Here is a 20,721-nt window from a genome sequence, read left to right as displayed (position 1 = left end):
TTGTCTCCAATTGCAATAGATCAGAGCTTTCAGATCATTTTAATAGCTGTAGTCTTGTAAGTGTTCTCTGTGTGTAGGTACTCAATGTAAATAGTGCATCCAAAATATTTACCATTGGCCATTCTACATTGTTTTCACTGCCCTAGTCTTCCTCTTTGTTACAGCCCTCTGGAACACAATGACACTGTAATAATGCTTACAGAAAAAGGGTTATTGCATCTTTTTTTTTTTTTTTTTTTTTTAGGATGAGACATCCAGAGGAGATTTTATAAAATCCTCTTTTATACAAAATTCTAAGTTATTAGCCCTTTTGGAACAACAGCTAGAAAAGTTTGAAAGGTAAAATAATTTACATTGTTATTTTCCATTAACTAGACAAAAGTCCGTACTAATTAAATAAAAAATAATAGTTCTTTAACAGTCTGTTCAAGATATCTTCCATGAAGCAGTTCAATGGGTATTTCCAGTAGTCAGATGTTCTCCATGCCGGTTATTACTGACATCCACATCTAGGAATCAGGAATTAGAAGATAAATTGTTGAGTTACCATTTTATTACACTTTATCTGTTATTTCATCTCCAAAAAAAAGAAAAAAAGAAAAAAAAACCATGCTCAGATATACCTAAGGTTCTCTTCTAGGTGACTAATCCTTCCAAAACATTGTTTACATCTTTTTTTTTTCCCCCCCGCTTCTCTCAAGTCAAATCTTCTCCTGCTTGGTGGGAGTCTCTCAGAATGTGCCTATGTATTATTTTTGAATACCAGTAGCAACACCATTCAATCTGGCAGCATTATGACTATTAAAAACACTTTGGAAAGGCTTCCTCTAACCCAATTAGTGGCATTAAGGCTTGTCAAGTGATAGACTACATTATTACTTACCGAGTAATGCTGTGGTTTCACCTGCATCCTCTTTCAAACTGGTACATTGCAATACAGATTCATTAGTGGAGGAAGCCGACAATTCGCTTACTTCATTTCGCTCATCTTCTTGTAAAGCAATACTCAGACTTCCCACCGAAACGCTGCCACTTATTGATTCAGGTATCGGGACGTCGAGCGTGTCTTCCGGGTCCCCCTTCAAAATGAAGTACATTGGCTGACACTTGGCTCCACCAGCAGGAATCAACAATCTTCCATTACAGCACTTTGAAATCTGACCTTACTGGGGAAAGGATCATTTTGCCCCTTTTTCCACACTCATGGAGACAGAATTGAGCAGTATCCACTCTCAGTTTTAACATCTGACTCAAAAATCAATAAAGCAAGAACAGCAACTGCAGCAGTTCACTGAGCTAGCCTTCAGGATAGAGCAGCCCAATGCTTGTTAGCACCTGTACTGCTGCAGCCTGGCTAGGAGCATGCTGAGCCCACGCAAGGTCTACTAACTCTTTACAAAGTTCTACTGAGTTTTTGAAACTGCTCTTCTTCATGATGTTAGATTGGGAGGCTTGCAATGATTTTATTATTTTTACTGAGGCAAGCAAACTTTTGATATTAGAACAACCCCCCCCCCCACTATAGCCTATCCTAAACTTTTCCAAAAGATGTAGATGCCGGCTTCTCAGTTTACTAGAATAAAACATCTTCAACACAAAGTGATTTATTTCAGCTATATCTAGTGTGATTTGCTTTACTAAAACCAGCTCTCAGAAGGGATTGGAGAAGTCTCACATGTACAGTCTGTTCCTAATATTAAACAGACCTCCTTCAAGAGCTCATTGCCATTAATGTAATGAGATAAATGTAACAGCATTATTTATGCACAGGCAAGTAGATAGTGCAGTATGAAGTAACTATTCCCCTGGCTTTTTAATTAATAGTCCTCCTGCTCTGCTCCATACAATGAGCACACTCCTACATCTCCCTAAGACTTACGAACTTCTAGGCTGGTCTATTCTTTAGTATAAAAGCAGCACAGTTTAAAGTGTGCTGAAAGTCAGTAAATTATAGAAGAGTTATATTTAAAGACAAGTTAAGACACATGACAATTACACATGACAATCTCCAGGTTTTGTTGAGAGCTGTGTGTGGACATAAACATGTCTGTAAATTCCTTAAGATTGAACTGGGCCTCCAGAGCATTCACAGAAGGTGCAATAGATTTCAGTAAGGAGGCGGCATGTTGCGGGCTGCGGTCACGTCACTCGGGGAGCTCACCAGTGAGAGAAGCTCTCGTTCTTCACACTTACTTTTCTCGTGCCAGTTAAACATTCACACAACCACTCTATGAACCAGACTGAAAAACCTGAATCAAGCTGAGAACTAACCTAGATAAAACACTGAATCATTTCACACGTTACTAATTTCAGTGGAGCTTGGATGTTTATAAGCAAGCTCATTTCTCTCATTCCCTTAGGAAAAATATGGGCTTCTGTATATAACGTCATACTCTTTGACCCACTTCCAACATTATTCTTTCCTAAAAAGCACAGATATTACTACTCTTCATTAAGCTTGGTATCAGCATCCCCTACAACAGTCCAAATTCAGTGAAGAAAAGCTATGTTCTGTAGGACTTCTTTTTTAGTATTCAGACCATAAACAGATGAACAACAACAACAAAAATCTCTATGCATACAACTGAGATCAGGTCAACTCCAAGAACTGAAAATAAGCCAAAAATAAGCTACTAGTACAGTCCTATTAATGTAACTGTAGCTGTTCCACATGACCAAAAAGATTAGATATCCTGGGTGAAGTCAGATTTGATGTACAGAACCACCAGTCTGGTACACGTTACATTACGTATCAAGAGCACTGTCACCTTTGACAAAAATTAAATGGGGAGTGATAAAAGTCTGCCAAGTCTATTTCACCAAATAAGAAAAAGAGCTAGTTAAAATGCACCTGTAGCATATGAAGGGAAGGCACCCAGCGTACCACTATTTTCTCAAGATCTCTATAGATCAGTAGAAAAAAGGTACATTCACGCCTATGGCATTTTAGTGGAACTCAAGACTATTGAGCAACAGCGACTGAATAACCTACCACATATGTCTTCATCTCTCTTTTCTGGTGCTGTCAGAAAGAAATAAAAGCACATCATTTTCTCTATTTGTGTAAGGCCTGGTGAAAGTCTTTAGGAGGGTTCTGAGTACTGGTTCATTTACAAGGATAAGACATTTGGCATATGTAGAAGCATACATAAACACATGCTAGAAACACTAATTTCTTCCTTTGAATCAGGACTCCCAGCAAGACAGCATATATTCTGGATGTACTCAAATAAGCTAGATTTGTGCAGCTTGGGCAAATTGCCTCACTTCTGCATTAATTTCACTACTCTTGTCAGCTGAAGTTAGAAAAAATTTGGTTATTACAGAAGAGTGCATGGAGGATTAGCCAACTGTACAACACACTGTTTAAGCTATTACTCATAAAAATTCCCTGTTTTTCCAGTTCTCTCTCAATCACTCTCGTATCTTTGCTCAGCTTCCTCAGACTAGGCAAGTAACAACTGATCTCATACCCTGAACGGCCAGGTGAAACCTTGTTTCTCACGTTGTACTTAAAATAACCGTGCAACCTACCCAGTATCCCAAAGCCTTAATAACATCTAGTTTACACATCGGACAGGTTCGGTGGTCCAAAAGCCAAGGGTCAATGCATGTTCTGTGAAAGATATGCCTAAAAAAAAGCAAATACTCATTAGATCTTATTATCATCACAGATTTTATACTAAAAGACAAACCAATTCCTTCAAAATCTTGATAATTATTCTACAGCTCATATAGAAAACATTTTTAAAGCATCATTTTGTAGTCTAAGTGATTAAGGAAAAATGACATCCCATCAGAAGTTGCAAAATATAATAAAAAAAATATAATATAAAATATAATTCTTCAGAACTTTAATACACAGAACCAATATGCATATGCATATTATAGCATTACCCTTTCAGGGCCAGTGCCAGTATTTTAGTGGCCAAACTCTAAAAATTGATTAAACAGTTGCTACACATATGAGAGCAGCCATTTTAAAGCTCAAAAAGTCCGTAACATCACACGCATCATGGTGCTTTCCTATGATTCTCAAGACACTGAAATGTTGAGGATTTTTTCTCATCTTTAGTTACCCATGTTTACACTAGCAAACCCGGCTTCCAAAACAGATGGTGACATGTGAACTGCATGTCACAGCTGTCCTGGGATGTTCTTATGCCTGAGCTACACCTAGGAATTGTTTGGGAGCACAGCACTGCCAATGGGCAAAAGCATAGTGGATAATGTAACAAAAATTCAACAGCATTTCAGCATGCAGGAATGTGTTTAAGCACTTTTGTAACTTACTAGCACAAGCATAACCATAAGTTCTTAATTTCACACTAGCCTTAAGAAACGTGTTACTAAGCACAAAACCAACTGAACTAGCAGTTCAACAGTCTACAGTTCTAACTTGCACCATTAACTGCTAACTGCTACTACGCACACCCATACAAAGTGCTACACAGTCTCCCAGAGCCCTTTGGTACGTAACTGGCTGTACAAATGGCACGGCTTCAGCTCTGCACACAGCTCTCCCACCAAAGCTCCAGGAGAGTTTCCAGGGAAACTAAGGGAAAAGCCAGTAAGGGGGAGAGAACAACTTTGGTAACTTACTTGCATGGCAGAATCCGGACAGTATCTTTCAGTTTATAGTTTTCAATGCATACAGCACAGTTTTCCACATCAACGTCTAACCCCTAAAGATGACAACACATTTAGATGCATTATGTCTGTATGCCATTATGATAGCAAGCTGCGTATCTCATATATACCTTCACAAGAGGGTGTTTATAGAATGGTCTAGCAAATAAACTGCTGCTTCACTTAATGCAAGATTCCATCAAGAGGCGATTTGATCAAGCGATTCCAAAGATTAAAACCAGTCAAATTCTAACTACTAATGTATACCACTATGTGACACCTTAAGTGACTAGTTAAATGACAAGCACTGCCTGTGTTCATGTGAGCACAATAAAACTTTAGTTTAACATTGATACAACATGAAGAAGGTTTGAGAGGTCCACAGAGATGTAAGTATCTAATTCTTAAATGACGGTCCCAAGGACTTGAGTGCTGACGTGGGAAGAGGTTCTGAGGGCTGAATGTTGCAAACTCTCCTTTCCCCACATTTTTCTTCCTTCTATCCCATTTTAGGAAACAGCTTTTGGATGCTAGAGGAGAACTGAAGTAAAGAATTTGCATGATTTTATAACTCCTCTCCAACCTTGTAACAAAGATATTGTCAAAGCAGAGTTTTTTGTTTCTCCCCCCCGCCCCACCCCAAGTTTGATTCTTTCAAAAGATCCTGACAGGTCATACATAACAGGCTACATATGAAGGGTATATCCTGATGCAGGAGAAAATAATTCAGTGTTAATTGAGTTGTATTAAAAACAAGTATTAGAAGAACAGAGCACAAGTCCACCCATCCCCTATCCCCACAGAATAAATACTTTGTTTGCTGCTTACTGCACTATTTCAATATCGGTACTGCAAATGTTCACATAAATTAGTACTACAAGCAACCTTTCAAGATCAAAGCATTTTTTGCATGCTATCAACTCACATAATTAAGGACTTAAACTCTTATACAAGTCAAATTACGATTTGTTTCAACAAAAAGATGGAAAATAAAAAAACACTTATTCTACTGCAAATATTTTTAATTCTGGACAAGAGGCCAAGTCCAAGCATACCGTATGTAACACATAATCAAATGAGCGTCCATTTTACAATAATCCCTTAAGCTTCTCAGGAAAGATCTAGATGATAGCAAATTCACTTTTTAAGGTTGACCTATTTTTAGTTAAATGCCTCAACTCTGCGTGAAATAATGAAAGATTGTCCTGTGCCACAGTAAGAGAAATATACTCTTTCAATAACTATGACTGAATGAAAGGAAATATTTAAAAGTGTACATTTATGGAGCAGACAAGTCATTTTTAGATGAACTCACATCAGTTCACAAAAGTACATTTGCATCACTAAGTTATGTAAGATTTCTGATGACAAGCTGATTCAAACCAAATAATAAAACATAATTCATCAGGATAAAACCTGTATTTTATGTACTTTTTTTTTTTTATTTTAATGTAATTTCATTCTACTTTGCTAAGGGAACATGGTATTCATAGTTTCAACCAATACACTACTAAAAAATGCCCCCTTAAGACTAATGTAGATGGGAAGAAACTATCTGGTACACTGCAAACAACCTCATAATCCTTGTTAAAGGTTTACTGAATATCAACTTAAAAGTAGTTAACAGCTTCTTCATGGTCCCCATCACAGATTTCATCAGGTCCCATTTACATCTGTTTCTTCTTATGCCGCTTTATACTTCGGTACATTTTTATGCATATTTTTGTTCAGTTCCATCTTTCTTAAGCTCATCAGTGTGGTGCACAGAAGCAAGAACATTCCTCTATTCATAGCTTTACAAGTATTACACTTAATTGGAATTTAGAAAATAATTAAAGATTAACAAATAGCTGTAAAAGGCTACTTAAACATGCTGAATGCATAAGGGGAAAAAGGCAAGTCAGTTTTTCTTTTAATTTAAAACTGATTTAATAAATGAAAGAAGTATTCTAGGAAGTATTCTTCAACCTAGGGCAATTGTTTAGGTTCAGTCCTAGTCCCTTCTAAAGTTTTTAAAACTTCAGCATTCTTTCTTACCTTGATTTACGGCTCAAAAGAAAACTTAAAAGTTAACTGAGCACTCATCAAATACCTCAAATTGGGTGGGACAGGAGGGCCAGTGGGTTAGATTTAATAAGTTTAGGTTTCATATGTCACCAATTTGATCTATTAAAAAAAAATCAATATGACTTTCAGAAAGTTTTAATATTGAAATATATTTTAATTTATGCTTCAAGCAGGTCTATATGGCTCCTTAATGTATTGTATGTCAAAACAGATAAAACAAGTATTTTCCATAGCTTTATAGACTTCTAAATCCTTCTAATCAATATAAACTATGGATATTCCATCAGAAAATAAAACAAAACATTACATCAGCTATAAAAACTGCGCAGTCAATAAATCCTAGGAAGGACTTTGCAATTCACTTGTTGATGCTTGTAAGTGCTGATAAGATATTGGTGTTTCCTCATGTTTACAGAGCCAGACTTTTTCAGCCTCCTGCAATGTTCTGCATAACCAGACATTATTTGCAACAAACCAGCGTTACATTTCAGAAACAGCCCCAGTTTGGCCACCTAAGCAAAAGTGCTAAGGAGGTTATAGGGGTCACGCTCCAGCTGGGCAACCTTGCAAGCATTTTAGTTTTAATTCTACAAGGACTACTTTACAGCAGTGTTCAAATATAATTAAAGCCACTGAATTACCTTGTCTCCACGCTTTACAGTATGCAGCTGAAGCTGGCTGATTGCTTTCTTGGTTTCTTTCCTATGTCCCTTGAATAAAGCCAGACAGTTTTAAAAATTAGTACACAGGTTAGTTTTAAAACTGACATTTCAAAGCTTTAAAACATTTGCCTTGTAGATTACTAAGTCTTCTGAATACAGCCAGAAAATTGAACAATTTGGCTAGATCACATGTTTACAAAACACAGATGTTGAAGAACACGATGCTTTGCATTCTTAGGGTACACTAGTAAACATTATCTATAAACATTATGTATAAACACACTGCTTAACAGAGGAACTACACTGGAGGCAGAATCATGCAGATACAGCTGACACACAGTCATGTACACTTATTGCCTGCATTAAGGGACTTTCCACCCAAGAAAATTAAAACTAACTTTTTCTTTAGAGGCAGTTGGAACTGAATCAACCAGACCTTCCAGTTAGTCAAAGCAAAAATCAAGTGCCCTGGCACATTTGATACAAGCTTGGGAGAAGGGGGAATTCCAGCAAAGAGTCTACAGCTTGTAGTAGTAATCAAGCCTTAAGGTCAGAAGGCTGTTTGTTGCTATTAATACTTCCCCTTAGCTGAAGGCTCCATAAGACATTATACAAACCTTTCCTTTGAGAGGACTCACTACACAAAGGGGAGAGCAAGAAAGAAAGGCTCAGGAGACCTAAGGCACCATATCAGACAGCTGTACATTAACAGTCCTAATTATGCTCAGAAGGGAAAGAAGAAAGGGAGAGGTACTATATTCTAAGACTATTAGCTACCATTTGAACTTGAAGAATGAATTACACCAAATCAACAGATATTGATCTGCCTAGCAGCAACCCACATCACTGATGAAATGCCTTTCAAAAAAATCAGAAAATAATAATAATGGCAGCTTTTCTCTTTAAGGACGACTATTGTGACTTATATCCTTCAAACTTATTTTTCATTATTTAAAAAAGAAAAATTCGAATTGACAATATCAGAACTAAAGCATAGAGATTTAAACCAGCAACAGTGCATTTCACCTTCTATATCAGCACAGTTCTATTTCATTTTTGGTAGCAAAGAACTCTTCCAAAGATTAAGGGCTAAACTGATAGTAGGACAACTAATAAGATACTCTTTTTCAGCTTCTCTTACCATTATACAGTAGCTTGCCATAAAGCAGAACTTCATTAACCTTTGGCCACATTTTTATTACTATGCAGTCGTATTGCCAAGCTAAATCAAGATTTTTTTGTTTCAAACAAACAAACAAAAATAAACAAACAAACAAAAAAAACAACCCACCACCTTTTCCAACCCGTATTTTAAACATCCAATAATACATGTTGATCAGAGTGTCCAAGCTAGGTTAAAAAGTTAGCTTGTTGAAAACTGCATTTTTAGAGGGTGTAAAAATGAAAATAAACAAACAAACAAAAAACACACATCTGTTTTAGAAGAGAGGGAACTAGAGGAGAATGGCATAGTCTAATGCTAGGCAACTTCTTTAAATTAAAAAACAACTTAAAAGTCAAACCAAATAGCTAATGATCTGCGTGTTTGTGACAAGTATTTTGGGGTAAATATTCCATTCATCCATACAGTGCTCTTTAAAACTCTTTATAAAAAGAGTTCGCACTTTTTAAAATTGTCCTAAAGTTAGAATCATGGGAAAAGGGAACTTTCTTCAGCAAATACCTGTCATAACAGATATAAATATCACTTTTTTCTATAATCATTTCCAAAATCACAGTTTTTTTGAAAATATTTTTAGAATATTTAAATTCTAAGATTTAAAATATATTCCTAAAAAGTACACAAGGAACCAAAACAAGCATCTTTAACTAGACTGCAAGTCTAGGCGTATTGACCCAGGTGTTATCCTCAGCTGTTGAAAAGAGGATATTTTCCCCCCTAGAAGAGTCCTGAAGTTACATCAGAACTCAGATTTCCGAAATCGCGCAAGAATTATCATCTTTTTCGTTCTCCCTCATAATTAGAACTTAAATACCCAAACAGAAGGCATGGAAAGTCATTAAGTAGTCACTTGAAACTACTTTTTTTTTTTTTTGTACAAAAGTTGAGGTGAGAAGAAAGAAAAATCTGTTGGCAAAGAACACCAAGTGCAATTTTCTTTTTTTTCCCCTCCTGACTGTGATTATAGAACTATGGCATGATTGCCAATGGCCTTTAATGGACCATGATGATTCTATACTAGTGGAATGATAAGATTATAAATCTGAAAAGTAATTCCCAAATAAACAAAAAGAGGGCATCCTGGTTAGTGAAGTTAATACTTCCAGAATGAAAGTTACTTATGAATTAAAATAACTTCCTTCCTTCTAAAGTTAAATTAACCATGATGACAAATCACACAAGCTGCTGCTTTTATTCAGTTGTTCATAACTGACTAAATAGATTTCCCACAACTTCAGACAATTTTGGAATACTGATTAGCACACTACTTATTAGCCTTCCTGAATAATGACTGAATACTGCTTATAGTTAATGCAGTAGCAAGCAAACATTTATCTTCAGGAATGCTTTAATAAACAGACAAAGGTAGGAAAATGATTTCAAGTGTCATCATCTCTAATTACCTGGTTTCCAAATTGTGATCCTGTATACAGAAAACGCTGTATATAGTAAAATATGAGCCAGGCAAGCGATATAATCATCATGGTGATGAAGGCGATGGCCACAAACACAACCGACTGACCGCTGATATATTCCTGCACGTGCCGCGTGCCCACGACAATGCTCATTTTTACTGGAATGCCTCTTCGGACTGGCTCCAGGATTTCTATTCCTTTTGGATAACCAACCATTATCACCACTGTATTTCCTGTTCCTGTGGAGAGGGGCAGGAAAAGAAAACAGACAGCACAGTAAGAAAGACAATCTGTTTTGCTGTTAATTTGAGCTTCTTAGTCAAGAACAAGGAGGAAAGTTATAGGAGAAGCCTAAGCTTTTTCGTGCACAACAGACTTAAATAATGTTCAATAATAAAGAACACACTATCCATATTACAAAATTCTCAAATGAAAGGTTTTTTGTTTGTTTGTTTGTTTTTAAATCTCTTGCAACAGATACACCTTTATCAAGGTTCTTTACTTCTTATTCCACACAGTGAGACAGGATATGGATGCTAGGCAAGAACAGGCAAGTTCCAAGCATTGCACGACAGGAAGTTGCTGAAGTTTAACGCGCTTTCAGAAACAGCTAACCCTGATTTGTGAGAGCTGAAGACAGCCTAGAAACTAGCAGGAGATGCACCCAGAGAAACTGAATCACAATCCACAGCACAGTTAGGCTGCAGGGGCGAACAGAAAAAAAAATCAAAATACATTAATAGTTAAATATTTAAAATTTAATGAGATCTCACGACAAGTTCTTGTTAACAAACACTTTGGGAGTCATTTGGGAGCAGAGAATCAAAGGATTTTTCCATCATATTAAAACTTGAAAGCCTTCAATCATATGAAAACAATTTATGATTCCAGAAAAAAAATTTAAACATGTTAGTATGACCAAGCAATATAAGATATTGTCAAGACTGATAGAAGAAACCCAAGACCCCTTTTGGCTAGAGCTTCACCCAGGTTTTGTTTTGTCTTTCTGGAAACGTCTCCAGCATTGTTCAAGGAGTAGCTAACTTAAGAGTATTACAAAATAAGTGACAAACAAATTAGCTTGTTAAAAACATTATCTCACATCTTCCCAGTCCAAACCATATTTATTCAAGTATTCAAATTCTTACTTCATGTACTAACACTGCTATATACTCCTGATAAACCATGGTTTTATAGCCTCCTTTTTGCTCATGCTTCTGAGAAAAAGTGAAACTAAATTACAAGCCACTCCTTTCAGAGAGAAAATAGAGGAAAATGAAGGTGTGTTCATATCTAAAGAGCTAAAACCATAATATGACTATGTTTTTAGATACACAAAATTGCCTATTCGCACGAAGACCTCCCACTGAGTATTTATAAAGCCCTTTTTCCTCACAGTTGTGGTAGTTTTACTATTGAGAAGCTATGTCAGCTATGCCAAGGGAAACTGCTGCCTGATTTATAATATTACATCATGAGAGGGTTTTCAAAACTGGAAAAAAAAAAAAAAAGCATTTCACCAATTTCACCACCCACTTATCTGCCTACTATCGACAGCTGTGTGCCTAAAGCATTGAAAAAAAAGTCTGGGAAGCCTTATCCATTGGCATGCTAGGATATAATGCACACTTTCGCTTCTACAGATCCTCCTTCCATAAACAGTTCCTCCTTCCTCAAGGTGCTTACAGTCTGCTGGGGATAAAACACTGAAAGTTCCAAAGGGAGGAATAATCCTCCTGTGCCAGTTGGTCTTCTTCACCTTCGGCTTAGGCAGTTGCCCTCCTTCCCTTCATCTACTCTTAAAAGCTCTTGTACCTGTTTGCACGTTTCAGGCCAAAAAGAAGAGATTTTGCAAGCGAGGCCAAGTTTCCTGAAGCTTTGAGGGCTGCATGGCGACACAAAGGAAAAGGTGCCTTTGGAGAAAAGCCTAACGTATGTCTCCGCTCAGTCACCCTCCTGCTCACCAGCGACGAGCTGACCAGGCAGAATTCGCCCAGCCCCGGTGTGTGTCGCCTCGCCCAGCAGCAGTGTTAGGAGAGCAGAGCGATGCAGTTTAGGCAACTAGGGCACATCCACAGGCAGCTACACTTCATTAATTAGTCTCACTGTCAGAAACAGAGTGCTTATTGACACCACAAGTTTGAACACGCTAAGAACTGGTTAACAAACATTATTTTCATCCATAAACCAGTACAAAGGCATTACCAAAGAGACTAATTAATCTTGGAGAGAAGGGATAGTTTGAATTTCTTTTTGTTTTCTGGCCTTGGACAAACCCACAATATATTAACAAGAAAAGAAATTAGGAAGGTAGAAATGTGCTTCACCTCTCACAAAGTTGAGAGCTATTACCCACAAACGCAAAGAGTAGATTAGGTTTTATGCTTTTAATCAACTGTAAGAGTTTCAAATAACCAGGTGCTTCAGGGTTGTTGCTGAATAGTACAGGAGTGTTGGAAGAGAGTTGCACAGTTTCATTCAGCTTTGAATGTAGAAAGTTTCAACACTAGGAGACGCTTGGATTTTTAGATCAGTATTGACTTCCTCTTGAATCTCAAAATCTAGAACTGGTTAAATCCAGCTACACAGTTCTCTGCACCATGTATAACAAAAGTATTTTTTAAAAGTTACAACAATCAGTAACGCCTACTGATGGAACAGCTCTTTTGGCATTAACATATCTAGCTGACTTGATTAGAAAAGCAGGATACTTCTGCATGGCAGTGAATACTCACCTTCCAGCTTTAAAACTTAATAGAAGTCATAAAGGGGAGATAAGGCACCTCTTATCATAGCTATTACTCACAGGCCACATTTGGTTTCTAGTTAGCTTTTACCTATTACAAGCTACAAGTTAAATGTGTATGTATAACTTTTTTTTTTTTTAAGTTCTATTAAAGCATTTTTAACTTTTTCAAGATTTGATGATTAGCCTATTAAAATAAGTAAAAGTAAATATGATGGCTTGAAAATCATGATATTGTGGGAAGAAAAATGGAGATCCAAAAGGAAAAAGAGTGGCTCAGAGAAGCAGATGCCCCAGGCGGGCCCATAAAGCTTTGGACTAGAACTTCAGCTCCCCTTTCCTGCCCTAATTTTAGGCTTCTGTTCTGAAAAGCCTTTAAAAACAACGAAAAAAATGCTGCTGAGTCAGCTTCCTCCGTTGCAATACAACTCAAGAGACTTTAAATCACAGTTACACAACAATTTCAAGCATCTCTTGCACAGAGTATATACTCATGCACACATGCACAGAAAGCACAGTCTGTTGGCTTTACTCTTCCACAACTATCTCCAATAAGTAAGCACACACTTATTCCGCTAGAGTAAATCTGTGGGGTTTTTTTGTTTGGTTGGTTTTTTTTGTTTGTTTTTGTTTTGTTTTGTTTTTAAGGATTGCTTGGTATTTGAGTAGAATCAGGTAGACTTGAAATCTGATATTCTGGTACGTGTTGTTGGGTTTTGTTTGCTTGAATAGCCATCCAAATAAAGCAGTGTGAGCTGGCGAATCCCTAGGATACCTGGAAATGAGGACAAGTTTGGAACTGTGAAGAGATGGAAGGCACGTTTCCTGCCCATGTGTCACAGTCATTTTTACTCCTGGTGTTGCTACAATCTTCTCTTGCAGATGGAGTGCTCTCCTGATGAGGAAGCAGCAGCACAGATACAAATCTTGATTCCAGGCATTCCAGACTATCAATCACATTTATTCTTATTCATGTCTACATATAACTAGGAGATCATTTTCTGTTATCTTAGAAGAAGGAACTGTAGTTCTGTCCTCAAGAGAAACATCAGAAAATCCTCAGAGCTTGAGAACTCTGGTAAGAATGTCTGAGGTCAGTCTATTTTTAAGACAATCTATTTAAGCTAGGCTTCTTACTCAAATTGCCAGAATTTTACATGGAATGTGGTCTTTCACTTCTGATTGCTTGGTAAAGGTCATAACTTTTGACTTGCATATAGCAGCACACTAAAAATTACATGACAAGCTTCATTGTCTCAACTGTCTGCCCCACTGCATCTCCCCAGATCTGGGCTGCATTTTTTCTTCCCTTGAGAGGGAAGCTGTGTAACCAGAAGAGTCAAGTAGCCACGGAGTCAATACAGGTACACATCCTTCCCCCCAGTACACTTCTACTCACACATGCGCTTATATATGTATGAGACTCAGATTGAAAATGTTCTTATTTTGTTTGTTCTTTCAAAACAATGTAGCAGCTCAACACAAAACATTGCTCTCCGAGTTAAGAGAGCCACTGGTTTCAGTTCTCCCCTTTTGGAAGGATTGTACCAGAAGAGTTGTACCAGAAGCTATCAGAAGACATCATTAGATGTCGGCAACAGTAACATAGCCTTTACAATCAGTAGTACAACATTAGTCCCATCTGATTTCTTATATATATAGATAAATAGATATAGATATATTCGGTAAAACTGCACCAGGTCCAAATCAATTTTCTTTACACAGCGAAAGCCACACACTCATGCTAAGCCCCAAGCTCCCATTAAACCTACAGGTCAAACCCTGAAGCTCCAGACCCATTTCTCAAAGTACCGCGACCAGTCCCATTCTTCCCCTCAATATTACGTTTGTCAGGCACAATTATATTTTATTCCTGGGTCCTCAAAGTATTAAACTCACATTTTGATCAGCATTCCCAGGTCCTAGCTCACAGAAAAATTCACAAGGGGCAGGATACATAGCATGAAGCATAACAGAAAATACAGCACTGAAAGACTCTTCATTGTTTCCACTGCAACATACTTGTCTCCCTGAATTTCTACACTGACCCAGAGCATTTAACTTTCCTCAGTCCACCCTTCACAATCCCCCTCACTTTGCCACTCCAGGCACATCACCAATCCTCTCCTAACTAATATTCACATACACAATTTACTTTCTTTTGGGAAACGAATCTTAAGTCTTTCAAGCTACCATTTTACAATAAGGACTCTCTCCCTTTCCTTCAAACCTTGACAGATTTAAAACTGCCTTCAAAGTCTAGATTCCTGACAAAATTCAAATTCAAGTTTATACTGTTCAGATTCAGTAGACAAAGTATAATTCCTGGAGTCACCCAGGCAAAACGAACGCTTCCTGGTAGAAAATACTCTCTAATGTTTCAACATTACTTTGCCAAAGGACAGAAGGCATCTGGCATTTTGAGCCACTTAACTCAGGCAGGGAGCAAGGGCCAAGACACACAGGACACATCGTTAATAAGTCCTATTTTAATAACAGTCTTCTGGAAGGAAGAAGATCGCAACATTCAAACTACTGACTGATCTATGTTTTAACTAAAAGCCCTATTTCTTGTACCTGTGAGGTACCCAAGATTTCAAGTAGGCATCTAAACTGCAGTGTTTGCAACATGTATTTATTATCAAATATTTTGACACTAATTAGAGCAAGTCACTCTAGACCCTCCCAGAAGCTGGGTTTCTGCAGGGCCAGTTTACAAATGCTTTCAGAGGAACAGCAAACTTGAACCCTGTAACACAAAGGGCCTCATATTCCATGTTCTCCCTTGCCCTGGGATTGTTTCTCCAAGCACTCCAGTATTCAAGTCACTTACAGTAATCCCTCCCTATCCCCCCAGCAAAGCACATTGAAAATTTCAGCACCTCTTTCAATGTTTAGATATTTGAAAGTTTCAGCTATCGAACATGAAGATTTGTTATTTCAACAGAGCCACTGATTATACACTGTTATACTCCTGCCCTGCATTTACGAAACGGGTACAAACACATACAAACATATACAAATGTATGTACTGCACTAACAAAGCAACCCTTAGAAAGCGCTTGTATCAGCAAAATTCTATCAGCTTAACAATAAAAATGTTGTTAAGAGAGCGGTAGCTATCAGCAAACACTTCTCTCCATACCACTGCTACATGCAGCTAGACTAGCAAGCCCAAACCAGAGCGGCAATTCAAGAAAGCCTTCTGCAGAACGAAAGAAAGCAAAGATCTGAAAAGCAAAGAATCAAAGAATACTTACCAGAAAAATCAACAGGGGATTTTTTTCCTTTTAACTGATTGGCCGAGACACAGTAATAGCAAGAAAAAGAATGTAGCAAGTGATAGAAGGATTGCTACAAAACAAAGAACCTGGTTTGCCACCTAATACCAGACTGAAAGATACGTTTTGCTTAGCATCCCACCGGCACTTCCACGAATGCCTAAGAGCACCAGAAACAACCCACACTGCATAGCCAAGTGAGCGCAGGCCAAGAAGAGCATTTTGGAAAGAGAGAGGCTAGTTCAGGGGAACTGGTTCCCAGGTACCATATCAGAGAGTGACTAAGTTTGTCTTCTTTGGTAGCACATTATGGTTCTGTGTCAACCAACTCGTCCCCCCATGCCCCTTCTCGCTGCCAGGAAGGCTGGACTGGTCATTAAAAGGCTCGGGTACTGAGGCAATACGAAGCAGACATCTGCTGCTCCCCTCCTCCCCCCCTTACTTTGCTTTGTATGCGTATCCTTCTCTGCAGGCCTCGCAGTTCATCAAAAATCTACAGATGCTGACACATTTTAGCAGAGTTTTATCTTTTTCTTCAGTTTGATTCTATAAAACTGTCACATCTGCAAAACTCAGTGGCACATTTTAGTCCCATAGAGCGGACAGGGACGGATGCTAGACCATTTGAGCACTCAGCAAGAATCATAGATCCTTCCTATAGACACATATAGGCAGGCATGTTCAGGCAAGCCAGCCCGCTCGCTCCCTAGGCACCAGTTTTCCTACCTCATCCGTACGGGTTTAAGCGTGGGCAGCCCGTGCTCGCATCTTTCCCCGGCTTTCGCAGAGTTAGTCGCACGCGGGAAGGGCGAAGCTTTCGCAGCGAAGCCTGCGCCGGGAGCTGTCTGCAGGCAGCCGTGCCGCTGCCCGGGGGCGCCGGAGACATCTTCGGGATCCCTCCTCACGCGGCTCCGCGCAGCCTGCAGGGAGCAGCCTCGCCGCCGCAGCGACCCTGCTCGGAGGCGCGGGCAAGGCGAAACGCGAAAGGGCAGCTCTAAATACGCCCGTTTCTCCTCTAATCGCGATTTAATCGTCACGGGGCTTCCCGTTTCGGTGGCTTCGGCCACCTGTCCTCCTGCAACCCGTAACTTCGCCGGCAAAACCAGAGCCTGGGCGCTCTGCCTGCCGCATTGCCAAGCATAGTGATTTTTGCTCAAAAGGAGAAATTACGAGGAAAGGGGTGGGGGGGCGGGCGGGTCAGAACCGGCTCTTCGCAGCGTTGCGGGCGCCCCGCGCCGCACAAAGCGCGGCCGGGCCCTGCACAACAAAGCGCGGCCCCGTCCCCCGGCGGCCCCGCTCACCGAGGTGCGACATGGAGACGGTGCTGTTGCCGAAGCGCGCCTCGTTGTAGATGACCACGGCGGCCGCCCGCTTGCGCGCCGCGTTCGTGATCTTGTCCTTGAAGGTGCAGCCGCCGCGCGCCACGAGGGCGATCCAGGGCGGCGGGTCGGCGTCGGGCGCCGCGCGGCTGCCCGGCGGCCGCGGCACCTCGTAGTCGGTGTCGGCGGCGCAGCCCTCCATGTGGCGCGGCGAGGCGCCGCGGGGGATGCCCACGAGGCCCTGCGCGCCCTCCTTGGGCGAGCTGTCGCCGTAGCGGCCGCTCTCCGTGTTGCCGCGCACCGTGCGGTTGCTGAGCGGCTCCACGTACGCCGTGCTCACCCACGCCGTGTACCACTCGAGCGCCCGCGCGCCCGCCGCGCCCGGCGCCCGCAGCGCCACCAGCGCCGCCGCCGCCGCCACCAGCGCCAGCCGCGCCATGGCCCGGCCGCCGCCACCAGCGCCACGACGAGGCGGCGCTGCAGGAGGAGGCCGCCCCGCAGCCGCCGCGCCACGCTCTGCCCCGGCCCCGCCGCCGCCGCCGCGCAGGTAGCGCCCGCCCCCGCGCCCGCCCGGGGCGGAGCTAACGGCGGGAGGGGATGCCGGGAGGAGCGCCCCTCCCCCGCCCCGCCGCGCCGCGCCGCGCCGCGCCGCGCGCGCCCGCGAGCGGCCGTTGCTGGGGCCGCGCGCCCCTCCCCCGGCCCAACGGCCGCGCCCAACGGCCGCGCGGGGATTCCCGCGGAGCGGCGGGCACGCTGCGAGCCGCCCCGGCTGTTCTCCTCGTTGCGGACCGGCCCGTCCGCGTTTTCTGTTTTTGGTTTAACCCCCAGCGAGCGATAACTGGTTTAAGTCCAGTCTGTCGGCTTGCCCGGTGACACATGCGTAAATGGAGTTAGTCACCCGCTCCACCCTCCACTTCCGAGGGGAAAATAAGTGTCCTCCCGCATGGAAGGAGTTCAGGAAGGGAGGGGGAAGGGGAAGAAGGTACAGTCAGAAATAGAACACGGTCTATAGCAGGATGGGAGGGAAAGAACAAAATGACTGGAGCTAAAAGTTCAAACGAGCAATGTACGTGTGCTGTTATACCAAAGGAAGCTCATGTAAGAGAGAGGGCAGAACCCTATAAATTTAAGAAAAATATATTGGAATAGCAACAAAGTACTGAATAAAGTAATTTTATGGATTAGTTTTACATTAAAAAATAACATATACCTCTTGCATAAGCATTAATTAAAGACTATCTTTTTGCACAAAAGACTCTAGCTTGTAGAGGCTGTCTCTTGTTCTCACCAGTCCTTTCCGAAAGGTGCCAAACATAATTTCCCTTTAAAAACTCAGCAGTCACCATGTGATCTTATACTGTTAAATATATTGTCAAAATTTTCTTCCTAATCACGACGATATGATGTGGCTGCTGGTGCCGACTCATTCTAGTAGGGTTTGGGCACTTTCTGAAGAAGGTGTGAGTGGCCTCCGTCTTACAAAAGCCTTGAGCTTGGTTAACTCCTCAGCAGCAGAACTGTTCTATTCCCTATTGACAACAAGGCCAATGTGTCCAAAGTCTTGATCTGTTTAAAGAAATTAAAAAAAAAATCGGCTAAATTACTCTTTACAGTAACTCTTTAGCATTATCCTAAAATACTTGGCAATATAGTTTTAGGACTCTATCCAAAAGCAGTGAGCACTGTGAGAACAAGACTGAAGTAGCAAAATCAAGAAGTCAGCCGAGACTGAGATTTGTGAAACAGGGAAAAAGTAGTGTGTAAGGAGCTGCGAAGCAGGAATTAGAAGCTGAGGGGAAGAAAAAAAAATCACAGTAAAAGTAGAGTTAAGAAAAAATGTATGGGAAAGAGGATAAGGCAACAGACAAGCTGAGAATGTTAGATGGGAGATGATAAATGGAGTTAGAGCTAAAATAGAGGCAGGTAAAAGGTAAACATTGTTTAAGGACAACAAGGGACAGAGAATTCAGCATAAACAAGAATTCAGTATTTGGTAAAAAGCCGATCATGAAAAGTGATGGTATTTTTAGGGAGTCCAAAAAATGTAGCTCAAATGAGAATATTTTGGAAAGGAAGTGAAAAACACTTCGTGAAAGCAGAATAAACATCAGTATGGAAACAGAAATCACTCCAGAAATGCAATAAACTAGAGAAAGGCCAGTGTTCATTATAGTCAGTAAAGATGAAAAGAGGAGCTGTAGGAAATGTTCCTTTAAGAACATGGAGACACTCACACTAGGAAAATGGTGTTGGTTATGTTTTTACAGGTTAAGAAACAGTATTGCTGCAATCTGCACAGGGAATGAAGTGAAGGACAAGACAAAGATTGTACAGCACAAATAGGAAACACAGACTGCTTCCTATAACCTTTTTGGATAAAAGCAGGAATTGTGGAGAGAAAGCTCAAATTTTGTTAAAAGGAGATGTCAGGAAAGAAAAAAAAAAAAGAGAAGGTAAATTAATGATCTTAGCATGAGAAAAACTGCCAGAGGAAAGCAGGCAGTAAAAAACAAGGCGTAACAGGAACGCACAAGAGCAAGGCTTGTAAGGGGAGAAATAGCACTGAGGAAACTTCTAAAAAACACTATTAATGCACACCTGCTAGGTGAGTGCTCAATCTCCATGTGCAGAAAGGAATAGCAAACTTTACTAAGAACGACAATTAACTGTTACCTTGAAAGCAAAGCCGATAGAAACAAGAAGACGAAAAGAAAGATAAAAGGTGCTTGGCTAGACTTTTCTGCCCTAGAGAAAAGTGAGGCTACACTAAGGCAGATCAGAGCCTCAGTTACCAAAAGCCCCTTGAAAGACATAAAGAAATCAGCGTTGTTCAAGAAAATAGAATAAAAAAAAGCTTTGTTCAAGAAAACAGAAAAAAACAAAGGTGTTCTAATCAGATAGCAATTATAATGGCCATCAGCAAAAGGTCAGTTACTCAGGGTAGCACTTGTACTGAAGACTTAACATAAATGTTCTGACTGCAGTTTCACCTCTGAAATTCATTTTATTTGCATTTTGTGCTTGACAGATGTTAACAACATTCAATATCTTTAGAAGTCAAAATACATTGCCGGTTGTAATAATATGCATCCAGAAACAAGACATAGTGCATTTCATCCACTTAAGTGATGAAAAATTCATCATAAATGGAGCATTCTTTGGTTAAATAAGAACAGCAGCTTAAACTAGCTGTACTTAAATACTGTGCATGCATTACATTTGCCCAAATTAGATGAAAGTTAGAACTCAAATACAGGAACTTTGTCTTCCTTTTTTTTTTCAGCAAATACACAGACATGGCTAAATGTATCTTATGGTGCAAAACTACAGTTCAAGTTTTAACTATTACATATTGCACAACAAGGCTTTTTGAGGAAGCTACAGAAATAAATAGCTAAAATAAAGAATACAAAATAAAA

The 20,721-nt window shown here is 40.3% G+C and overlaps 2 protein-coding genes across 4 annotated transcripts in view; one reads left to right on the top strand and one right to left on the bottom strand.

The window, feature by feature from the left end:
• Positions 1 to 20,721, top strand: part of MAP4K4 (mitogen-activated protein kinase kinase kinase kinase 4) — a 602,555-nt gene that overhangs the window by 355,443 nt on the left and 226,391 nt on the right. The gene's annotated exons all lie outside the window — the stretch shown is intronic.
• RNF149 (ring finger protein 149) lies at positions 37 to 17,771 on the bottom strand. The gene is made up of 7 exons (XM_088520029.1): positions 17,285 to 17,771; positions 9,945 to 10,195; positions 7,338 to 7,406; positions 4,603 to 4,685; positions 3,535 to 3,631; positions 884 to 1,079; positions 37 to 509 (listed from the first exon to the last, which is right to left on the bottom strand). Exons 1-7 carry the CDS (start codon positions 17,739 to 17,741, stop codon positions 451 to 453), a joined length of 1,212 nt encoding a protein of 403 aa, XP_088376155.1. The 5' UTR covers positions 17,742 to 17,771; the 3' UTR covers positions 37 to 450.

The sequence above is a fragment of the Tinamus guttatus genome, unplaced genomic scaffold (genome assembly GCF_059628265.1).
Source record: "Tinamus guttatus ecotype Peru unplaced genomic scaffold, ASM5962826v1 Tinamus_guttatus_pri_ptg000002l, whole genome shotgun sequence".
In the NCBI taxonomy this organism is placed as follows: domain Eukaryota; kingdom Metazoa; phylum Chordata; class Aves; order Tinamiformes; family Tinamidae; genus Tinamus; species Tinamus guttatus.
The sequence above is the reverse complement of the archived record's forward strand: the minus strand, read 5'-3'. Positions and strand labels throughout refer to the sequence as shown.

Bases quoted from the DNA above. Each gene is read 5' to 3' on its own strand.
- RNF149 (XM_088520029.1), bottom strand. From the start codon at position 17,741: ATGGCGCGGCTGGCGCTGGTGGCGGCGGCGGCGGCGCTGGTGGCGCTG. The intron at 7,407-9,944 runs GTAATTAGAGAT...GCTTTATTCAAG, and splicing joins GATCACAATTTGGAAACCAG to GGACATAGGAAAGAAACCAA. The intron at 3,632-4,602 runs GTAAGTTACCAA...GCTTTTTTTTAG, and splicing joins GTCCGGATTCTGCCATGCAA to GCATATCTTTCACAGAACAT.